The sequence below is a fragment of the Anser anser genome (assembly GCF_964211835.1).
Source record: "Anser anser genome assembly, chromosome: Z".
Taxonomy (NCBI): domain Eukaryota; kingdom Metazoa; phylum Chordata; class Aves; order Anseriformes; family Anatidae; genus Anser; species Anser anser.
Window position 1 is genome coordinate 48,790,859 of NC_139723.1, and position 17,500 is coordinate 48,808,358.

At 38.5% G+C, this 17,500-nt stretch overlaps 1 protein-coding gene and 1 long non-coding RNA gene across 2 annotated transcripts in view; one reads left to right on the forward strand and one right to left on the reverse strand.

The window, feature by feature from the left end:
• Positions 1-1,387: 1,387 nt before the first annotated feature.
• Positions 1,388-9,844, reverse strand: LOC310889900. Its single transcript, XR_014576879.1, has 4 exons — positions 9,709-9,844; positions 9,385-9,496; positions 7,847-7,904; positions 1,388-5,243 (listed from the first exon to the last, which is right to left on the reverse strand). It is a non-coding gene; the product is annotated as an uncharacterized lncRNA (long non-coding RNA).
• Positions 9,845-9,856: 12 nt separating this feature from the next.
• TMC1 (transmembrane channel like 1) overlaps positions 9,857-17,500 on the forward strand; it is a gene marked incomplete at its 5' end in the record, with an annotated part of 138,908 nt that continues 131,264 nt past the window's right edge. The window contains one exon of the mRNA XM_083818131.1: positions 9,857-10,082. Within this exon, the coding sequence (XP_083674257.1) occupies positions 9,857-10,082 (226 nt within the window). The remainder of the gene's footprint in view (positions 10,083-17,500) is intronic.

Consider the following 17,500-nt stretch of genomic DNA (forward strand, 5'->3'; position numbering starts at 1 on the left):
GTGCAGGAGGAAAATGCTGGAACTTCAGAAATATGTGTTTATATTTTATAAACAAATTACATATATGGGGTGTGCATACTCAAGAATCTGTTACTAATAGGGGTGCATGACCCAAAGAGTTTGGATACCACTGATTTAAATATGTCAGTTGATCACATCTATCAAGTCTGGCTGCTGGAAGAACACAATTTCAGTGTTCGGAGAATTAACACTGTGTTATGCACCAAGAAGCACCTCAGATCACGTACATTTCTGGTATTCTGTTTGAAAAAAATACATTGATTCTTTCATAAAGTAATTACTAAATCTTTTAAACCAAGACTCAAGTGTATTGCGGACATTGATCACGTTGTATTAGGCATTGATTGTTCAGCTTTTAGCAGATCAGACTGGAGACCTTTCTGTATCTCCTGGAACTTTTCTTGATTCTTGAACTGACAGTCCATATGGAGAGGCTATGCTGAAATATGAATATAAGGTATGAGTTGGGAATATGCTGCTTGTATCTCAGTCTGTTTGAAATCTGTTTCAGAGACTAAATCTTGACTATATGAGCATAGTTATGTTTTACATATTTAAAGAATGAAATTTGGAGAATGTAGTAAGAGTAGAGATAGATAAGGATTTTCATTAAAAAAATTACTTTCCAAATTATTCATCAGAAACTGTTGTCTTACAAAAATTAAAGTTTACACAGTAATTTTGTTAACATTATTTTCAGCTATGTGTCCTGAAATAAATATATGTATTGTTCATGTACTGAAATCTCTGTTGCTGATTAAATTAAATACATTTTTTTTTCCACAATAATTAGAATCATTTGAAATCTCGTAAACAAACTTAATTTCTTTCATCATCTTCAGATATTTTTCTACTATTGATCTCTGTAATACCCTTGAGGTCTCTCTCTGGTTTTCCCTAGTTACTTCATATTTTGCATCATGTTCTTTCATGTTCTGTGTTTCAGTCTTGGCTGTCTATAACTTCTGTGGAAAAGGGGCATGTTACAATTAAATATGTACATCAATAAAATACAAATGAAAAACGCTTATGTTGTATCAAGAGTGTATAAGTCAGGTAGTTTCTGAGTAAATTACCTGTGGCCTAATTTTTTTTTTCCCTTCTGTTGCAGACCTTTATCTCAGCTGGGTTGAAAAATGAAGTAGGTAAATACAGAAACCTTCAAGATTTTTTTTTTCAATTTTTCATCTTCTTGGACATAATTCTGACCTTAGATACTTCCCTGGAGATTTGGAATAGCCACATGATAACAGGTAAAAAAAGCTTAAGAAACATCATCATTTGAAATGTTGTAAATCTCTGCTTGGTTTTCATCCTTGCTGCATCACAGTTAAAAATACAAATTCAATTGACTTTTACTGTAAGCTGGAGTGAGAGCAGAATTACAGCAACACTGGCACTCTTGAAGATGTCATTCTGAAGTGTTAGCAAATTATAGCCAAAGCATGTTAGGCATTGTTTTTATGTTTGTTTGTTTGCTTGTTTTTTAGAGGGACAGAAGGACAAACTGTTCACTCTGTTCAGTCATGCATCTTCCTTACAATGATTTTCCTGAGACAACTACATTACCGCTTGAGTGCATATATTTCTCTTGGTAATATTATATATATATTTTCTGCATTTAAATAGGAATCAGATATGGTTACTCAAACAACAGGGAGTTTCTGCCTAACCCGTTATTTTATTTCACCTCAGAATTTAACTTTGTCTTAATTTTCCTTGTCAGATTTCTTTGTATTTTTGGTCATCTCTTGGGCAAAGATCAGACTGTACTTCTGGTGTTGCATAACCACACATCCTGACATAGAAAGCCTGAAACATGACCAGGTCTCATTTGTGGAGAATCAGCACAAGTTTTCATTTTTCAGAAAGGAGGCTCGGAGTTAAAGGTAGATGTTGTGGCTGTACTGTTGATACATGATGAGACAGGAGGGCTTAGGTAAGGAGAGAAACTGCATTATGAAAGCAGGTGAATCTGCAGCATGTGTCTTTTTAATACAGCGTATTAATGCCCTGGTTCACATAATGCAGTTGTTGGTGGCCAAATTTGCCTTTCGGCTGTGTCTGTGCAGCTATACAGACCCTGCTAAGCTACCCAGCTCTACTTGTGAACAATTTCCCTTGTTACAATACAGTTCTTTGTCTGATGTAAATGTAAGCTAATCCTTTTTTACCAATACAAGAATATATATAATATAAAAGATCATTTCTTCAGGGCACAGCAATTACTCAGATTTCTGTGTGAGGCAATAATACCCTTGCAAGGACTTCATTTGGAACAGGTCACCTTTTCATCAAAGTGAATATATATTTTTTTAATAGCTGATTTGCATGTGGCTTATAATTTGCTGGGTTGTAAGTATTTGCCAGGATACCACTGGTAATGATCTTTGACTGTCCTCACTCAGTCTAAGGAAAACAAAACAAAACAGACAAACAAAACCAACAAACAAACAAAAAGCACCACAGCAAAACCTTAACTATCTGTTGCTAAGAGTTCTTGCGAATGTAATACTTTTGTTTTCTCTGTGCGAGGAAGAACTCAGGGATAATTCATCAGTTTGCTCAGCAAATACCTTCTGATCTCCATTTCCTATATACTAACACTTTCATGTGCTTTTCTGTGGGAACCCTATAGTATTAGGTCAGAAACAACCTAGAGTAAATTTTCTCAGAGAAATGAAAAATTGAGTGTGGATTGGTAGAAACATAAAAGAAATTTACCCTTTTAAGCTACTTAGATCCTTCACACAAAAGAACCCCAGGACCCCTTGTGCCTTGGAGCTAAGACCAAATCAATGAAATGGAAGGATAAAGCTTTAGATATGCTGCCATATGGAGACTCATGCAATAGTAGTGAAGTTGTAAAGAGTGTTTCCAGGGCGTTGGGTATATTGAAGCCAAATTTATTTTATGACTAATGTGGACTGGAGTTTTAAAGGCATAGCTCAAACTCACACATCAGGAGGAATATGTTTTGTAGTGACTGAAATGAGAGAATCCTGATATCTTCAGAAGGCTGTATATCATGCAAAGCATTGATCAGAGTTATTGGTCTTTGAAAATTTACTTCCCAATGAAGTTTTCAACAGTGCATAACTGAAGGATTTGAATTATGCTGTTTGCTGAAAGTAATATTTTGTGATATAAGCTATTGATAGACCCCATTTCTAAGAGTTAGTTATTATATTCTTTTATAGCATTACTTACATTGTATATTATGTATTATTTATTGTGTTATTTTGACTTCAAAGGTGGATAAGGGTGCATAAGGATTCATGTAATTTGTAGAACAAAGAAAACAATAATTGTCACAGATGATAAAGCTAGAAAAAGTAAACTGCTAAATATAATTTGACTTCAAAGCAAAATAGTTTAAAGGCAGTATTTGTGTGCTATCAAAATTAAACATGACAAACGTTCAGACACTTTAGATGGGCATACATGTAAATTAAACAATAAATTTTTAAAGAAAATTAACAGGGTGGGGTCTGATTTTCTCTTCTGATATAACTATGCACTTCAGCACTGAGAGGAGACTACTTTAATACTGGCAATTTAAAAGCAGTTTGCTTGAACTTTGGTTCACATCACAGGTGTCTAAAAATGATAGTCACAAATATTTGCCTGCAAAACTGGATGAAAAGTGATCAGTACACATATAATTTCTCTCTGCAAACCTAGATTTCTATATTAACATACTCTTCTGGGAGAATTAAAACCAACTGAAAATTTGGTTTATGTTGTAAAAAAGCACTTCAGAAAAGTGCTTCAGAAAAGCATTTCAGAAAGCATTAGTATCAAAGTTGCTTGGTGTTGAAACTGAAAGTATACAGACATTTTTAATTAAGACATTTGTTAGCATTTTTAATTAAAATGCTAATATAGTTCTGAGATACCGTATTAGCAATTTTTACAATTATTATTCTGGATTTTGTAAATTTTATGTGGTATGTGAAAGATGCAGTAGAGTGCTCCAATGTACTGTAGCATATGCAAGTATGTGAAATGGCACGGTAGCACCCCTTAATGTTTTAAGGGTGACTTAATAGGCACTTCCCTGTAACCACATAATTACTCACCAGTAGAATTTCATTAACTGATAACACCAAATTTACATGTAACACTTTTAGATTTGCAAGCACTTCAGGAAGCTAAAACTTCTCCTTTATATCCCCTGGTATTCCTGCCATAACTCACATTGAAGTTAAAGCACTGCTTTTCAAGAGAAGCTAGCAGTCTGGTGCATGCCCAAGCTGGGAAATCCTTTAGAGAAGATGACCTGGCAAAGTTCCCATAAGACAAACCTTAAGCATAATGTTTTTTACAAAGTATTGTAGGTATGGCACCTGAAGAGCAATCTATCCAAGATTTCTAAAAGCCATTGAAAATCTTGACTTAAATGCCTTCTAGTAGCTGTGCAGTAGATCAGTGAAACCAGGATGTGAATTAATCTATTTCCACAGATTCTAATTTTTTTTTTTTTTTTGTACTAGCCAGTGTGGACTTCTGAAAATGAATTCTTTTCATGCCAGTCAGGTGCATGCAGCAGTCTTCTTGCTGTAGAGCCTTAGAAGATGTTTACTTAAGTTGTGAATTTAAAAACATTTGTGATGATCTTTCACTTACAAGCCATTTGCCTCAGACTCCTTTCAGAAGTGTCTGTCTGTTTGTTTTGGCAAGTCTTTAAACTCCTTGTAACTTAGTCAACTTTAAAAGCCTTATTAGTGTAAGCAAATGCATGCAATTTTCATTAAGACGTCAGTTTGTCATTCATGTTTCATTTCCAGAGGTAAGATACTTTTGGAAAAAGCGTGCAACTACTGCTGAGAATGCAGTTTGAAACATAATGAATATGCAAAAGTAGGAAATCAGTGAAAGCATTTCCTTCATTGCACTCCAAAGGCAGCACAAACCTACAGAAAATTTCGTTATGTCTCAGCACTGTGATATTTCTTTGTCTAAGTATTCCTGACCTCTTCCAGGTATCTGACAGCATCAGTTTTGTTACCTGTGCTTTTCCCTTTGGTATTTTTAATACAAATAGAATAATAGAGGATTTATTTATTAAAACAATAAGAATAGTGTTTAACTGGGCTATTATATACAGCAATGATGATACAGATGGCAATGTAGACAACCGGCAGGCCTGTCTATTCAGAGTCATTTGCCAGACTGTCCTGCCATTTGCGGTAATGCTGCATGCTCCCTTGCATTTTAATCTGGAATAACAAAAACAAACGCAACATTTGCACCGTTTGTCTGTAACACTGATACATGCATGCATAGCCATTTTGGAACTGCTCATCTCATCACATTTGCTTCTTCTTTTAGAAAGTCCATCCCAGCTGCTAGAGAGAAGATGCATTTCTGTCTTCAGCTGGTGGGGTCTGGCTGGACGGGGATCAAAGTGGGAATTATACAGAACACATCTAGAAAGCAGGGCTGTATAGGTTTAGATGCCAAAATATGCATTTATCTACTTATTTTTTGTTGAACATGTTGACCTAAGAGATTGGGACAAGGACATAAATTATAGCTCTGGGAGAATCCAAGAAGGATGCCAGAAGTCTTGGTACTGTGCCATTGCTTTCATCTCTAGGAGACTGCTTCAATACTCCAAGTACTCCTCCTTGTAAGAGGTGAGCCTAGTCAGTCCCTGCCAGTTCATACAAACTCAGTTAAATCTGTTTCCAGACATTGTACAACTCCAAGAAGCAAATTTGCTCATATGAATGAGCCTCTTCTTGGCATTGGGTTGCTGTTTTTACTATGCTGATCTGCAGAGATTGGACAGTTTACTCTGCTGCTAGATAAGTTTTATTGTTTGATAATATGCAGTTGAAAAGCTGCAGAGGCAGGGAGTATCTCCTTTGAGAAATGGCATTCAATCTGTAAGTACTGATAGAAAATTCCAGGCCTGTCCTGAGCAAAGTCAATGATACCTCCCCAAGCACTTTGGCTTAGTTCACCCATCAGTAATCTTGCATTCTCTCTCATCCTGGGCCTAAAAATGTCTATTTTGTTGTTGTTGTTGTTGTTGATTCTTTAAAATGAGAATTCCAACAATAAAAGTAAAATAATAAAACTGTCATACAGATTTTTCCATCTGGTAAGTGATATTACCATCACCATTTAACAGAATTTAACAGGCCTTTATTAAATGGCCAGCTTTCAGCAAGTCATTGAATGTCACCTTCTTAGCCTGGTCTTCCCTCCTATTTGAGCAGTTTGTGGAAGGAAAAAGGTTATCACACTGAGATTTTTTCACTTCATTTGATGTATTACTTCAACATTTGAAGTGCACAGTAAAATGTAACACCCAAATGTGTAGTTTAATATTTAAAACTTCTCTTTCAATTCTTACAACTTCTGCAAGACTGAGGCAATATACTCGTGAGCCATGTTTTGAAGAAAGTGATTACTATAGCTCATAAAATATGAAACAAAGATAAAATACATAGCGTGGATGAGCTCCATGAAGTCTGATTTCATTAGCAAAAAAAAGAAATGTCTAAAATATAACTAATAATGTAAAATTATATTTGTGACATATTTCTAAAAAAAACAAAAACCAAAACACATACACACACAAAAAAGCAAGAACAGAAAACAAATAAACAAAACTTACAGCTTTATGCTTGTAAATTTTTCACTGCTCCAGTCCACAGAAAGTGATAAAAGAAACTGGAGGATGTTTCAGTAGGAGGCCTGATAGTAACGTCTACAGGAACAGCTGCTAATGCCGAGACCCGAGCTTTCAGTTGCCCTTGGCCCAAATTTGGGATTAGATATCTGTGGGGTGAGTTTATGGTACAAGCATGTTTTGTCAGTGTTACCTCAGACTGACTGTGCTACAGACTCTCCGAGTGCCAGGACATTTAAAATGACAATAACTGTGTTTTAATCAACATAGCTTCTTTCATTTGTTAGAGGAACAGCGGTGAGATTTTATTATACTAGTGCCAGAATTACTTTGCTGGAACATCAGTGATTTGCCAGTAATAACAGAGCAGGCTTTTTGTAAGGGAAGACTTGCTCTGTCAAAGACAGAGATGTCTGCATTGTAACCTGTTTGCAAACTTAACATTAATACTGGTATCTTGCAGTTTCTTTGCTTCATTGCTTCACTTTGCAATCTTAACCATCTTTGCAAGCCCTATGAAAATTAAGATACCATTCGAGATCAAAAATTCCTAATGTCAGTGGAAAAGCACAGTCTGCAAACAAACAAAACAAACAAACAACAACAACAACAAAACAGAGTTAAGATTTGGGCTGCTGTTTGGGATGGGTGCACAAGAGAGACAGGAGGTCTGGGCACCCCTGTACTACTGAGGCAGGGCAGTGCAAGCAGGCAGACCAGGAGTCTACCAAAAAATCCACAAACCCAACGTTCCTATTTGCCTAAATTCTAGCTAACAGGCAATATTTGGCACTTTCTGTTTCTTCCCCAGGGCTACTAATTCAGGTACAACCAGGGATTATGCACGAAAATCCAGGGTTCAGTTTGGAGAGGCACTTCTCTTGAGACACAAAGTACACAGCCCAGTTAGTTGACCTGCATACTCGGCAATATTAAAGCCATAATGATGAAAGTAGTTCCGAAGCCAATTATTGACAGGATGGAAGGCAGAGGTGTAGTGGGGGAGCAGAGGAGAGTGGGCAGGAAATTGGCTGAGTCATTAGAAGAGCCAAAAGAAACACAAATGTGATTGTCATCAGTCTCAAAATGATGACCCCAAAGCAGTTAGCAGTGATGTAACTGAGATTAGGTAATAGTGATAAAAGTTGACAGCCTACAGAGGCATACAATTAGGCCTACCACATTATCACGTCTGTAAGTGGGCTTCTTTTGTAATTCGTGGTGAAACTCTTGCTGGCTGTAGCAGAGCAAAACATAAACAATATTAAGCATTGCGTACTTTTAGTTAGGACACCAGAAGAGGGCCAAAGATGGATAAATACAGCATCTATCAAGCCCAATCAGATGCCTGTTGAAATCCCTAAGGGTAGAAGATACCAAATACCAGTTTATCTCTTTTGGGGAAGCTGCTTTTATAACCAATGGATAACGAAGACAGAGAACTCTTACAGATATAGAAGGAAGATGCCAAAGATGCAAAGAAGCCGAAGCATTGCAAGTGACATTAACAGAGCATCAAGGTGTTCAAACCATGAAGGGATTATATTCTGCATTTTCTCATTCGTTGCTTCTGTTTGCTGTACAGTAGGAAAAATAGTGCAGTGATATTGTTAAAGTAAACACTGTGGTTACCCTCTACACCGAAGGCTTTCCATCCCAGAACTTTTTGAATTAGTCTCAGTACATAAAGGACTAAAGTCATTACCAATGAAGGTATAAGATAATATAAAATAATGAACTAGTAGTAATGAAAGGAAAATACAAAATCTAAAATCTGCAAAATCTACAAATTATCTCAGTGTAACTCTTGCTTTTAGTTTTAGGATCTCAGAGGAATTGTAGTGGAGAACAACGCTGATGTTAACTTTTGGTCAGAGTCTCATCTTGCCCTTCGAACAGGTGCTTGGAAAGTTTTGTGGCTGAATATTGGGAATCAATCACTTCCCTTTATGCAGCAAAATTAACCCAGGCACTGCATGGAGTTCTGTTTTTTGTTGTTGTTGTTGTTGTTTTTTTTCCTTTTTTTTTTTTTCTCCTGCTATGGATTCAGATTCTGGGACTCTGCCCTGAGGCAAAAAAGACTGGAAAGAGCCACCAGACCTTTGTTTGGATGCAGGTAAGTGAGGGCTTCTGCCAGTCACAGCAAAAGCTGGGCATTTCCTGTGGCTAGTAAGTCTGCAAATCAGTTCAGGGCAGCCTTTTGGTGACCACCAGCTGGAGATGTGATTTACACTGCTGGCAAGACTGTATTTAGGAGCAAGAGTGAGGGTCTTGCCTGAACGGCTCTTGCTTTTTGTTTGCTCAGCAATGTAATGGGAAAATCTTCATGGTGTTTGTTTGCTCACAGCCTGACCAGTTTAGCTAGCTTTAGTTTAGCTTTAGTAGATTTTAATGGTCTCTCAAAGGTGTTAAGCTACCTAGATTTGATGAGGCTAGTCCACAGGAAACAGGGATAGGAATAAGTAGGCAAAGGTTTCAAATATTATACTAATGAAGCTATTATGCTCTGTGAAGAACCTGAGAATGGCCCAAGTCACATGAAATCTCTCTGTTCAGGAGTGCAACGTAAGGTTTGTGTTGATACTTTATCGAGTTTTTCTAAGATGGCTCGTCGTACTTTGCAGAAGATGGGAGCATGGGACGGCAAAGACCAAGTAAAGTACTGCTCAGTCATATGCCTCCTAACATGGACCACGAGCTGCAGAGTTTTGCCGTACCTGTGCTTGGTGACCAGAGCATTTCTTCCCCATCTTCTTCTTTCCTCATCTTCTCACAGTGGTGCAGTACTTATTAGGAGGAGGTCTCGATGAATCCACCCAGGTCCCCCTCCTGTGATAAACAGATCACAACAAGCCTGCCATTTAACCCGCATGTTCAATATATCAGCTTTCATTCATATTACTATGAAGGCTTTTTACCTGGCCTTTAGAGCAGCCCTGCAGCCATTAGCAGAAATGCTTTAAAATTAAAAACCAACCATACCACATGAAAATTTTGTAGCTTATGACTTGGAAACTCATCTTGGCACACCCACTACTTACTGATTCATTTTACCGTTCCCTGTATAAAGAGAGAGCCAGGCCACACTCAAGCCCACTGCTAATTTGCAGTTTTCTCTGATAGCCTTGGTGCTGCTACTAAATAGCCAGGAATTAGTGCTTCAGGCCTGATGCGTGGTCGAACAGATGAATGTTAATGCACTCAGTCCCTCTCCAGCTTGCAGCTGTTTGGTGGTGGTGCTGGTGTGTGCTCTGGGAACAAAGGCAGACAAAGGCTGGACTTGTCTGTATGCTGCTGCCTTTTCTCATGTTCGGGTTTGAGCAGAAGTGTGGTGGAAGGCTTTCCACGCTTCTGGCTCCTGTCACCCCTTTGTGCAAGGACTTTGCTTATTTCAGCTGTAAAATTAGTCATGCTCGTAAGTGCTTGCGCCAAGTCGGTGGGTTGGTGACTTTGGGGAGGTTACAGTCATGAACTGTGGCTTTTGTTAAAAGAAATGAATGGCCTGCTAGCTGCTTGTGGGCTCAAAACTGCTGAAAAGAGGGATAAGCAGAGCACACTTGGCAGTGTTTGTTTGCCTTTGGGAGGCATCTGGCCCCGTGCCAATGTCTGGACACTCTGCTTCTCTCCCCCCTAATCAAAATTACAAATGAATTCTCACAGTGTAGGTAGTAGATTTTGTCTGACATAGTTTTTTTTTTTTTTTTTGTCTCCGTACATTTTACCTGCTGTGGTATTTTGGAGAAAATATATGAATTTTTAGTACTCCTACATTGGCAATATATCAATATATTTTGGAAACTTTTGTCGTGCTCCATACTTTCCCTGCTTTCAGCCCTGGACATCAAGCCCCATCTATCATCCACGCCACCATGGTACATCTAACTACATCTTCTATTAACTGTGGAGTGTAAAAATGCCTCTCTCTTTCCCTTTTTGTGTTCAGAATTGTGCTGATTTACATCACATTAACAGGGAATCAGAGTGTGTAGGTGGAGCAAAGGGGAAGCCAACCTATTTCATGGTAATGCAAGGATGACAAAAAGGCTGTATGGGGCTCTGGTCACACCCTGGCAATTGAAGGAGTTATCTGGCAGCTCACAGGAGCTGGTGGCAGAAATAATCCTATAGACCATCTTTCTAGAAACCACAGTATTATTAAAATGTTCATTTATCTGAGTCCCAAAAGAGTCAAATGATAAGAACAAAACAGCTGCAAAGGTTTATATTCAACTTTGATGTGCAGCCTATTTGCAAATAGTCTCTGTTTCTGTGTACATCAGTAATTACCATGAGTCACTGTATGTCTGATGTGCAATGCAAATTACTAACCCAGATTAAATTTTGGAGTATCTAAGACTGCAGATTTTATTGTTGTTGATTTTCACCTACAATTCCAAAGAGAGCAACTTTTTTTTCTTTTCTTTTTTTTCCTTTTACGTATTTATATATATACATACATTTATTCAGGATGTTCAGTAAGCAGTGCTGCTTATATTATTGAAACGAAAAACTATGGTAAAACTTTACCACATATATATTCTGACTCTGGGGATCATGACGCCATTAATCCACACATAAATTCATGTCTGATAAAAGAGGAACTCCTACTGGTCGGGGAAATGGACAGGAACTGTATATTTCTTACTGCTTACCACCCACTAAAGAATCTTAGCAACTTTATTAATAAATTTAGATTTTTCTGAAGAATGATCTGTGCATCATCTTCATCAAAGTTTCCCTTGGCTCAAGAGCTCCATTGCTTCCCTGAAGATTTTTCAGCTGCTTTTTCTAAGGTTACATGAGCACTTTCTAATTATCGTGCTATATATTTTCAGTTCCTAGTGTCACTGACTTTGTTATAATTATTCTTTTTCTAACTGGGAAATTTGGTTTTGAGATTGTACTTGAATGCAAAATAGATAAATCCTATCATTATTTTGGGGGGAATTTTACTGCTAATTTTACGTTAAAACAACTCAAAGTTCAATCTTCTATATAATGTTAGTGTTTTAGAGGAAGATGTTATTCATTAGAGAAACGCAGTTTGATCTAACTGGTGAAAGTCTGCTTTTTCATTTTGTTTTAAGCGACTTTAGACTGCAAGAAATCAAGATCATGAGATTAAAAGGTTATTCTGAAGAAGTAAAATTGCATGCCTGAAGTCACCCAGCTGTTACAACAAGCCTTTCCAAAGCAGTGACAAATGACACAACACTGTAGTAACACTCAGGCGTGCAGGCCTTTTGAGCTTTGGCCTTGCACTTGTTTTAGAAGCTTTCAAAGTGTTTAAGGATGACCTGGTTTTTAAGATCCATCAGCGATGGCAGTTTGCGAGTCTTAATTACCATCATCTTGTTCTCCCTTTTCTTTGTCCAGTATGAGTAATTTAGTGGGAATATTATGTCACCACTTACCAGGAAGATCTTTGTTAGACCTATACAAGGCTGGCAAAGCCTACAGATGGGGATCTGCCAAATAACATAAGAGCTTAGAGAAGTGCTAATACTGGAAGTGCCGGATCCATACTATCAGCAACTAGACTGTGTCCTCAGTGTAAGAACTGGGAGTTAAGACGTGTTTTCTAGGAAGAAGGTTTTGTGGTTGTTTTATGAAATTCAAAAGCAAGTGCTGAACAATATACCTTCTCATAGTCACCGTGACTACAGTATTTTGCTTGACTTTAGGAACAGGCAAACTTCATGGAACTTGAAACTTTCCAAATTAATGAAAGTGGCTTCCTTCCTGCCTTCCTGCCTTCCTCCCTTCCTCCCTTCTTCCCTCCCCCCATCCTCCCTCCCTCCCTCCCTCCCTCCCTCCCTCCCTCCGTTCCTCCCTCCCTCCCTCTGTTCCTTCCTTCCTTCCTTCCTTCCTTCCTTCCTTCCTTCCTTCCTTCCTTCCTTCCTTCCTTCCTTCCTTCCTTCCTTCCTTCCTTCCTTCCTTCCTTTCTCCCTTCCTTTCTTCCTCTTTCCTTTTTTTTTCCTACAAAAAATGTTTTAGAGTATTTTAAAAATCCATATTTTTCAAATTTGTCTGTGAATTCATGTTTTTAAAGAAATGATGTTCTCCATACAGCTACAAGCAAACTCCAGAAACCTCTTAGAAAGAAACATTAATGCCATGAACCCTCACATTTAAAAGTCAGGGCTGCTGAGTAGCCTTAGTTCAGCCTCCCTGAGTTTATGTATTATGCTACAGACTTTAATTACATTGTTGCATAAGTTTCTTTCTACTCAAAATCTTGCCTACCTTAACACTAACAGTTATAAACTTTTTGATGTCTGACTTTGCACTGTTAAATTTTATCTAGCATAAGGCTTTTCTTTTTGTGTGGAGAAAGCTGGAAATGTGGGGCTGTAATTTCCAGAGATTTTTTAAACTTAATGGAAGTCACCCCTTAAGCTTAAGAAGTCATCTTGCTGAGCTCTCCTGACAACCTGTCATATGGGTCCTACACAGAGATAAGGAATCATAGCACTCTTCTACCCATTTCAAATAAGAGAGTAACTGATAGCTGTAGCAGCCCAAGTGGCTTAAGTTTCCTGAAGTGCTAAACAGTAAAACCAGAGATGTGTAAAGCAGCCTGGGCTACAGGCCTCTCTTCCTGGATGGTGTACAATACAAGGCTCTCTCCTTTCCTCTCCTCTTCCAGTCTGGAAGGCTGAATATAACTGTGAAGATGCTCCAAGTGGAATCCAAGTCCCAGGCCCATAATACTGCATTACTTTCAGTTCTTTCTGTCAGCTAATACAGCCTTTGTTCTCAGGGCAGCTATTCATCTGCTTTTTAGTCGTATGGGAATTGCATTCAACCTTTTCCCAGTTCCCTCTCAGTGTTCCCTGAGGGATGCTGTCTTGATCCTTTCCTATGAGGAGCTAGGCACTCACACTTTTCAGGAGCTGCTGAACTTCTCAGAGGAACCAGACCATGTAGTAAATGACAAGGTCTTTTTCTAATGAAAAGAATATGTTAGAGGAGAAAATAAATTGATATTGAAATAAAGCCCTGGAGACAGCCTAAGACACTGTTCTTAAAGAAGGGCAGGCATTTTAAAAGACTCAGAGGAACAATAAGAACATATTTCTAAAATCAAAATCTCATGGAAAAAGATCCTTGGGGTTGAGGGGATAGAATACAAATTTCAGTTCTACCAACTGTAATTAAAACCATAATCTTCTGTTGGGATCCTATTAAAAAAAATCCAGGAATCCTTATGGAAATCATTATTTGACCTCTTGGTGCACCACTTAAAGAGAAAACAAAGCCCCTGTGTCACAAGTCACTCCGTGTGGGAGTTCCAGCAAACTCCTTGGCCTGTCACGAGCCCCATTGATTTTATTAATTCAATGGTAGGGTAGTGTCCTAAAGGGAGAAACCTGGCAGCTTTGGGGAACATCACTCCTTGTCTGGGTCCGTGCTTTATGGGGTTACCAACATGCATTTATGTTGGCTGGGGATGTTTTATGATGATGACAACATTGCTGAGTGGGTCTGACCTTCCAGGACAGCAGGCCACGCTGAGGTGTGAGGAGAAGCACTGCCCAGTCTGTACGGTGCCTACGTGCCGCATCTAGTCAGTGCATCCATCCATACAACACCACATGTTGCACTTGTAGTGGGGCTACATCAGCTTTCCCAGGTGTGCGTGGAGGTGAGGAGTGAGCCTGAACTGTGTCTGGAAGCCACGTGGCCAAAGAGATGGGCCTTGGGGATCACGCTGGCTTCACCCACAGGTCCAGGCCGGTGGAGTCCTGGATCCATGTGAGCATGGTTGGTTGACATCAGCAGTGCTGGTCAGAGGCATGGGTGCCTGTCCTCTGCAGAGACCAGCAGTGTGGAGGCCTGCTACCACGCAAGGAGAGATGGGGTCAAACCATGAGTACCTGCTGAGATTCTCCAGCATTTTTAAATGGGTGCCAGCCTATAGCTGGTAAAGGTGTAGCTCTTCTCCTGTTGAAATTGTATAGATAAGAGCTTTTCTATCAAAAAGGTGTCCTCTCTGACCATTATAACTTTAATATTCACTTCTTTAGCCTTTTTTTTTTCCGTTTTTCTGAAGATGAGTAGGCAGCCTAGTAGGTAGACCAGTAAGTCTCAGGAAAAGGGACCAAGAGCAAAAGATTTCCAGTGAAAAGGGTTTTATTTTCTTCTCTTTCTTGCTGTGAAAGTGTTCATTGTTCCACCTCCACAGTTTGTTGCTAGCTGTGGAGAAAGGAACAAATTATTACATGCAGGCAGAGGAAAAGAATGTTAAACTGGGATGAACAGGGGTTTTCATCACGATGGGAACTGGACAGAAAAGAAATCAGTGTCAGATAAGAAATTTGTGTCAGAGGGCTGATGTTATGTTTTAATATTCCAGTAGTGACCATGTTATCTCTGATGCCTTTTGGAACTGTTTGTACTTTGACTTAATCTAGAATTAGAGCTTTCAAACAGATTCTGTAAGTCCCTCAGGGGAACAGTTACTTGTCAGCTGTGATTATGTTTAATCAGTCCGAGTGGGAAATTTGCCATTTCCCCCCTTAGTTGTATCTCACCGAGTAGTATTTTGCCTTTTTGGGGTGTTAAATGGAACAAAAAGAAAAAAAAAAAAAAAAAAAAAGGAAAACACTGTGTTGTCATTTGATTTCCTGGGTTCTGAGTTACATTATACTACCATATGCTTGATGTGAGGTTTTATAGCAATTACCATTGACACAGAAAATGATAGTACACCAGACAATGTAAAAGAATCCTCCTTCTGCATTATGCAGAGAAGAAAAATTATTTTCTTATCCTATATAAGAAAAACGAAGTGAAGAAATGTGGCTAAGCAAATTGGTATTGTTTCTTCTTGTAATTTTGATACCACTTTCTAGATGAGAATTTTTACCAGTAGAACTATATTGATCTAAATCTACTGTTATAGTTACACTGGAATATATTCCCATGTGAGCAATCTTAGGAAGGATAGTGTTCATGCAAAGATTCACACTGTTACAGCTCTAGTGGGATAATTGTACCAACACTGTTTGACCTATAAATTTCTCCACATAGGAAAAATGCTTAGCAGAAAAGTCTAGATCAGAGACCAACATCCCATAGACAGCAGGCCTTGGAATTATCTGCAATGGGTTGCTCGAGAGTGGCTTAACTACCCACCCTTTTGTTACACTTGTGTGTCAGTTCTTCTGCAGAGCTTTAACCATGAAAGCATCTCAGCATCATCCTGGAAAGCTCTTCCTCAGTGACACATTATAGATGCTTCATGATATATTGTCACATACAGAATTTTTTTCCTCCCTGTATATGGCATTCAGAGAGCAAAAACAAATTTGGAGACATCTGTAGCTAATTTTGGTCTGGAGGGAAGGGGTGGAATTTTCAAGGATGTCTGTAGGCCAGGGACATTAACAATGACACAGGCAATGTGTATTTGATGTAAACCAGTTAAAAATCTGTGGGTGGTGCTGCTGTAAGCGGAATATTTACTATGACAGTATGTACAAATAGTCTGGTGGCTGATTTATGTGCAGAGTCATGATTAACTTCAAGTGGGTTTGTAGGTCAGCATTTATGTTTGACCTCTTTTTCTAAAAATACACTTCTCAAATTTCACAAGAACTCTTTCGTGACAAAATTTGGTCTTTATTAACTCTTAATAAATACCTTCAGTTCATTCCAGTGTTGCATCATCAGGTGTTACCAGCATGAACAGCACAACAAGGAAAGATTAACTTTGTGGATCAATATTTATTTTACCTGGGGACTTGTGTGCATGTGAAATTTATTTAGTAGCAACTCAGCCTGCAATGATAAAAAAGGATCTGTATAAATGCAGCATATTCCTTCAGTTTAACTTTAACCTAACTGGCAGTTACACTATATATCTGTGTTTTGTGTTGTGAGAAAAATCTCAATAATTTTCTTCAGACAGGATCTTCTGTGAAGCTATTTTATTTGCGATTGCAATGGCGGGTGTCCTGCCAATTAGGAGTGCATTATAGTAAACAAATCGTAACCTTTTATTCCCTATTACCTGACAGCTGATCACCTCCACTGTTTCCTCATCGGCTGAGTACTATGGGTTCACAAGCTACTTGACGCTCCTCTATACCATATATGTACAATTTTTCTTTTTTTTTCAACCCTTCAATTTCTCCTTTTTTTTTTTTTTTTTTTCCCCTTTCTTATGTTTTGAGAACCTGTGATCTTTGTTTTACTGTTCCCACACTGCTCATCCTGTTTTTCTCAAGCTTCCACCTTATTTTGGAACAGTGCGGCCTTCTACTGTCCACTTATCTACTTAGCATTTCTCCTTATTATGACTACACAACTACCTTCGAATACAGAAAATTACTTCTCTACTGCAAAAACAAAACTTAGTTTCTCACAGTGTTTAGCTTTGCTATCATGAAATCTGAATTGTCTGGATATAGAAGATCTATATTCAAAGTGCGTCAAAGCTTTCTGGGGAACAATGCTGCTAAATGCTGCACAACATCTGCAAACAAATATTTAGTAACCTGTGCAAACACAAAGGAGAGAAGCTGAGGTTTGGAGGACAATAAAAAAGGGAGCAGGGCAAGGAGGCAAAACCAAAGAACTGCTGAAGAAGGAAAAATTGGTGTAATCACACAACTGGAAAGGAGTTACAGAGTCAGATCTTCTGGATAAATAAATTAACAAAGTGTGCTTTCATGTTGCCCTTTTTCTACCTCTTCCTCTTTGGCATCTGACTGCCTATGCATGAACCTGAAGTCTCATCAGCAGAAGGTTCTGAAAACTCTGTGTGTGAACAGCTGCCCGTAAGGACCTGTGACTAAAAAACTCCAATAATAGCTGGGAAAAAGT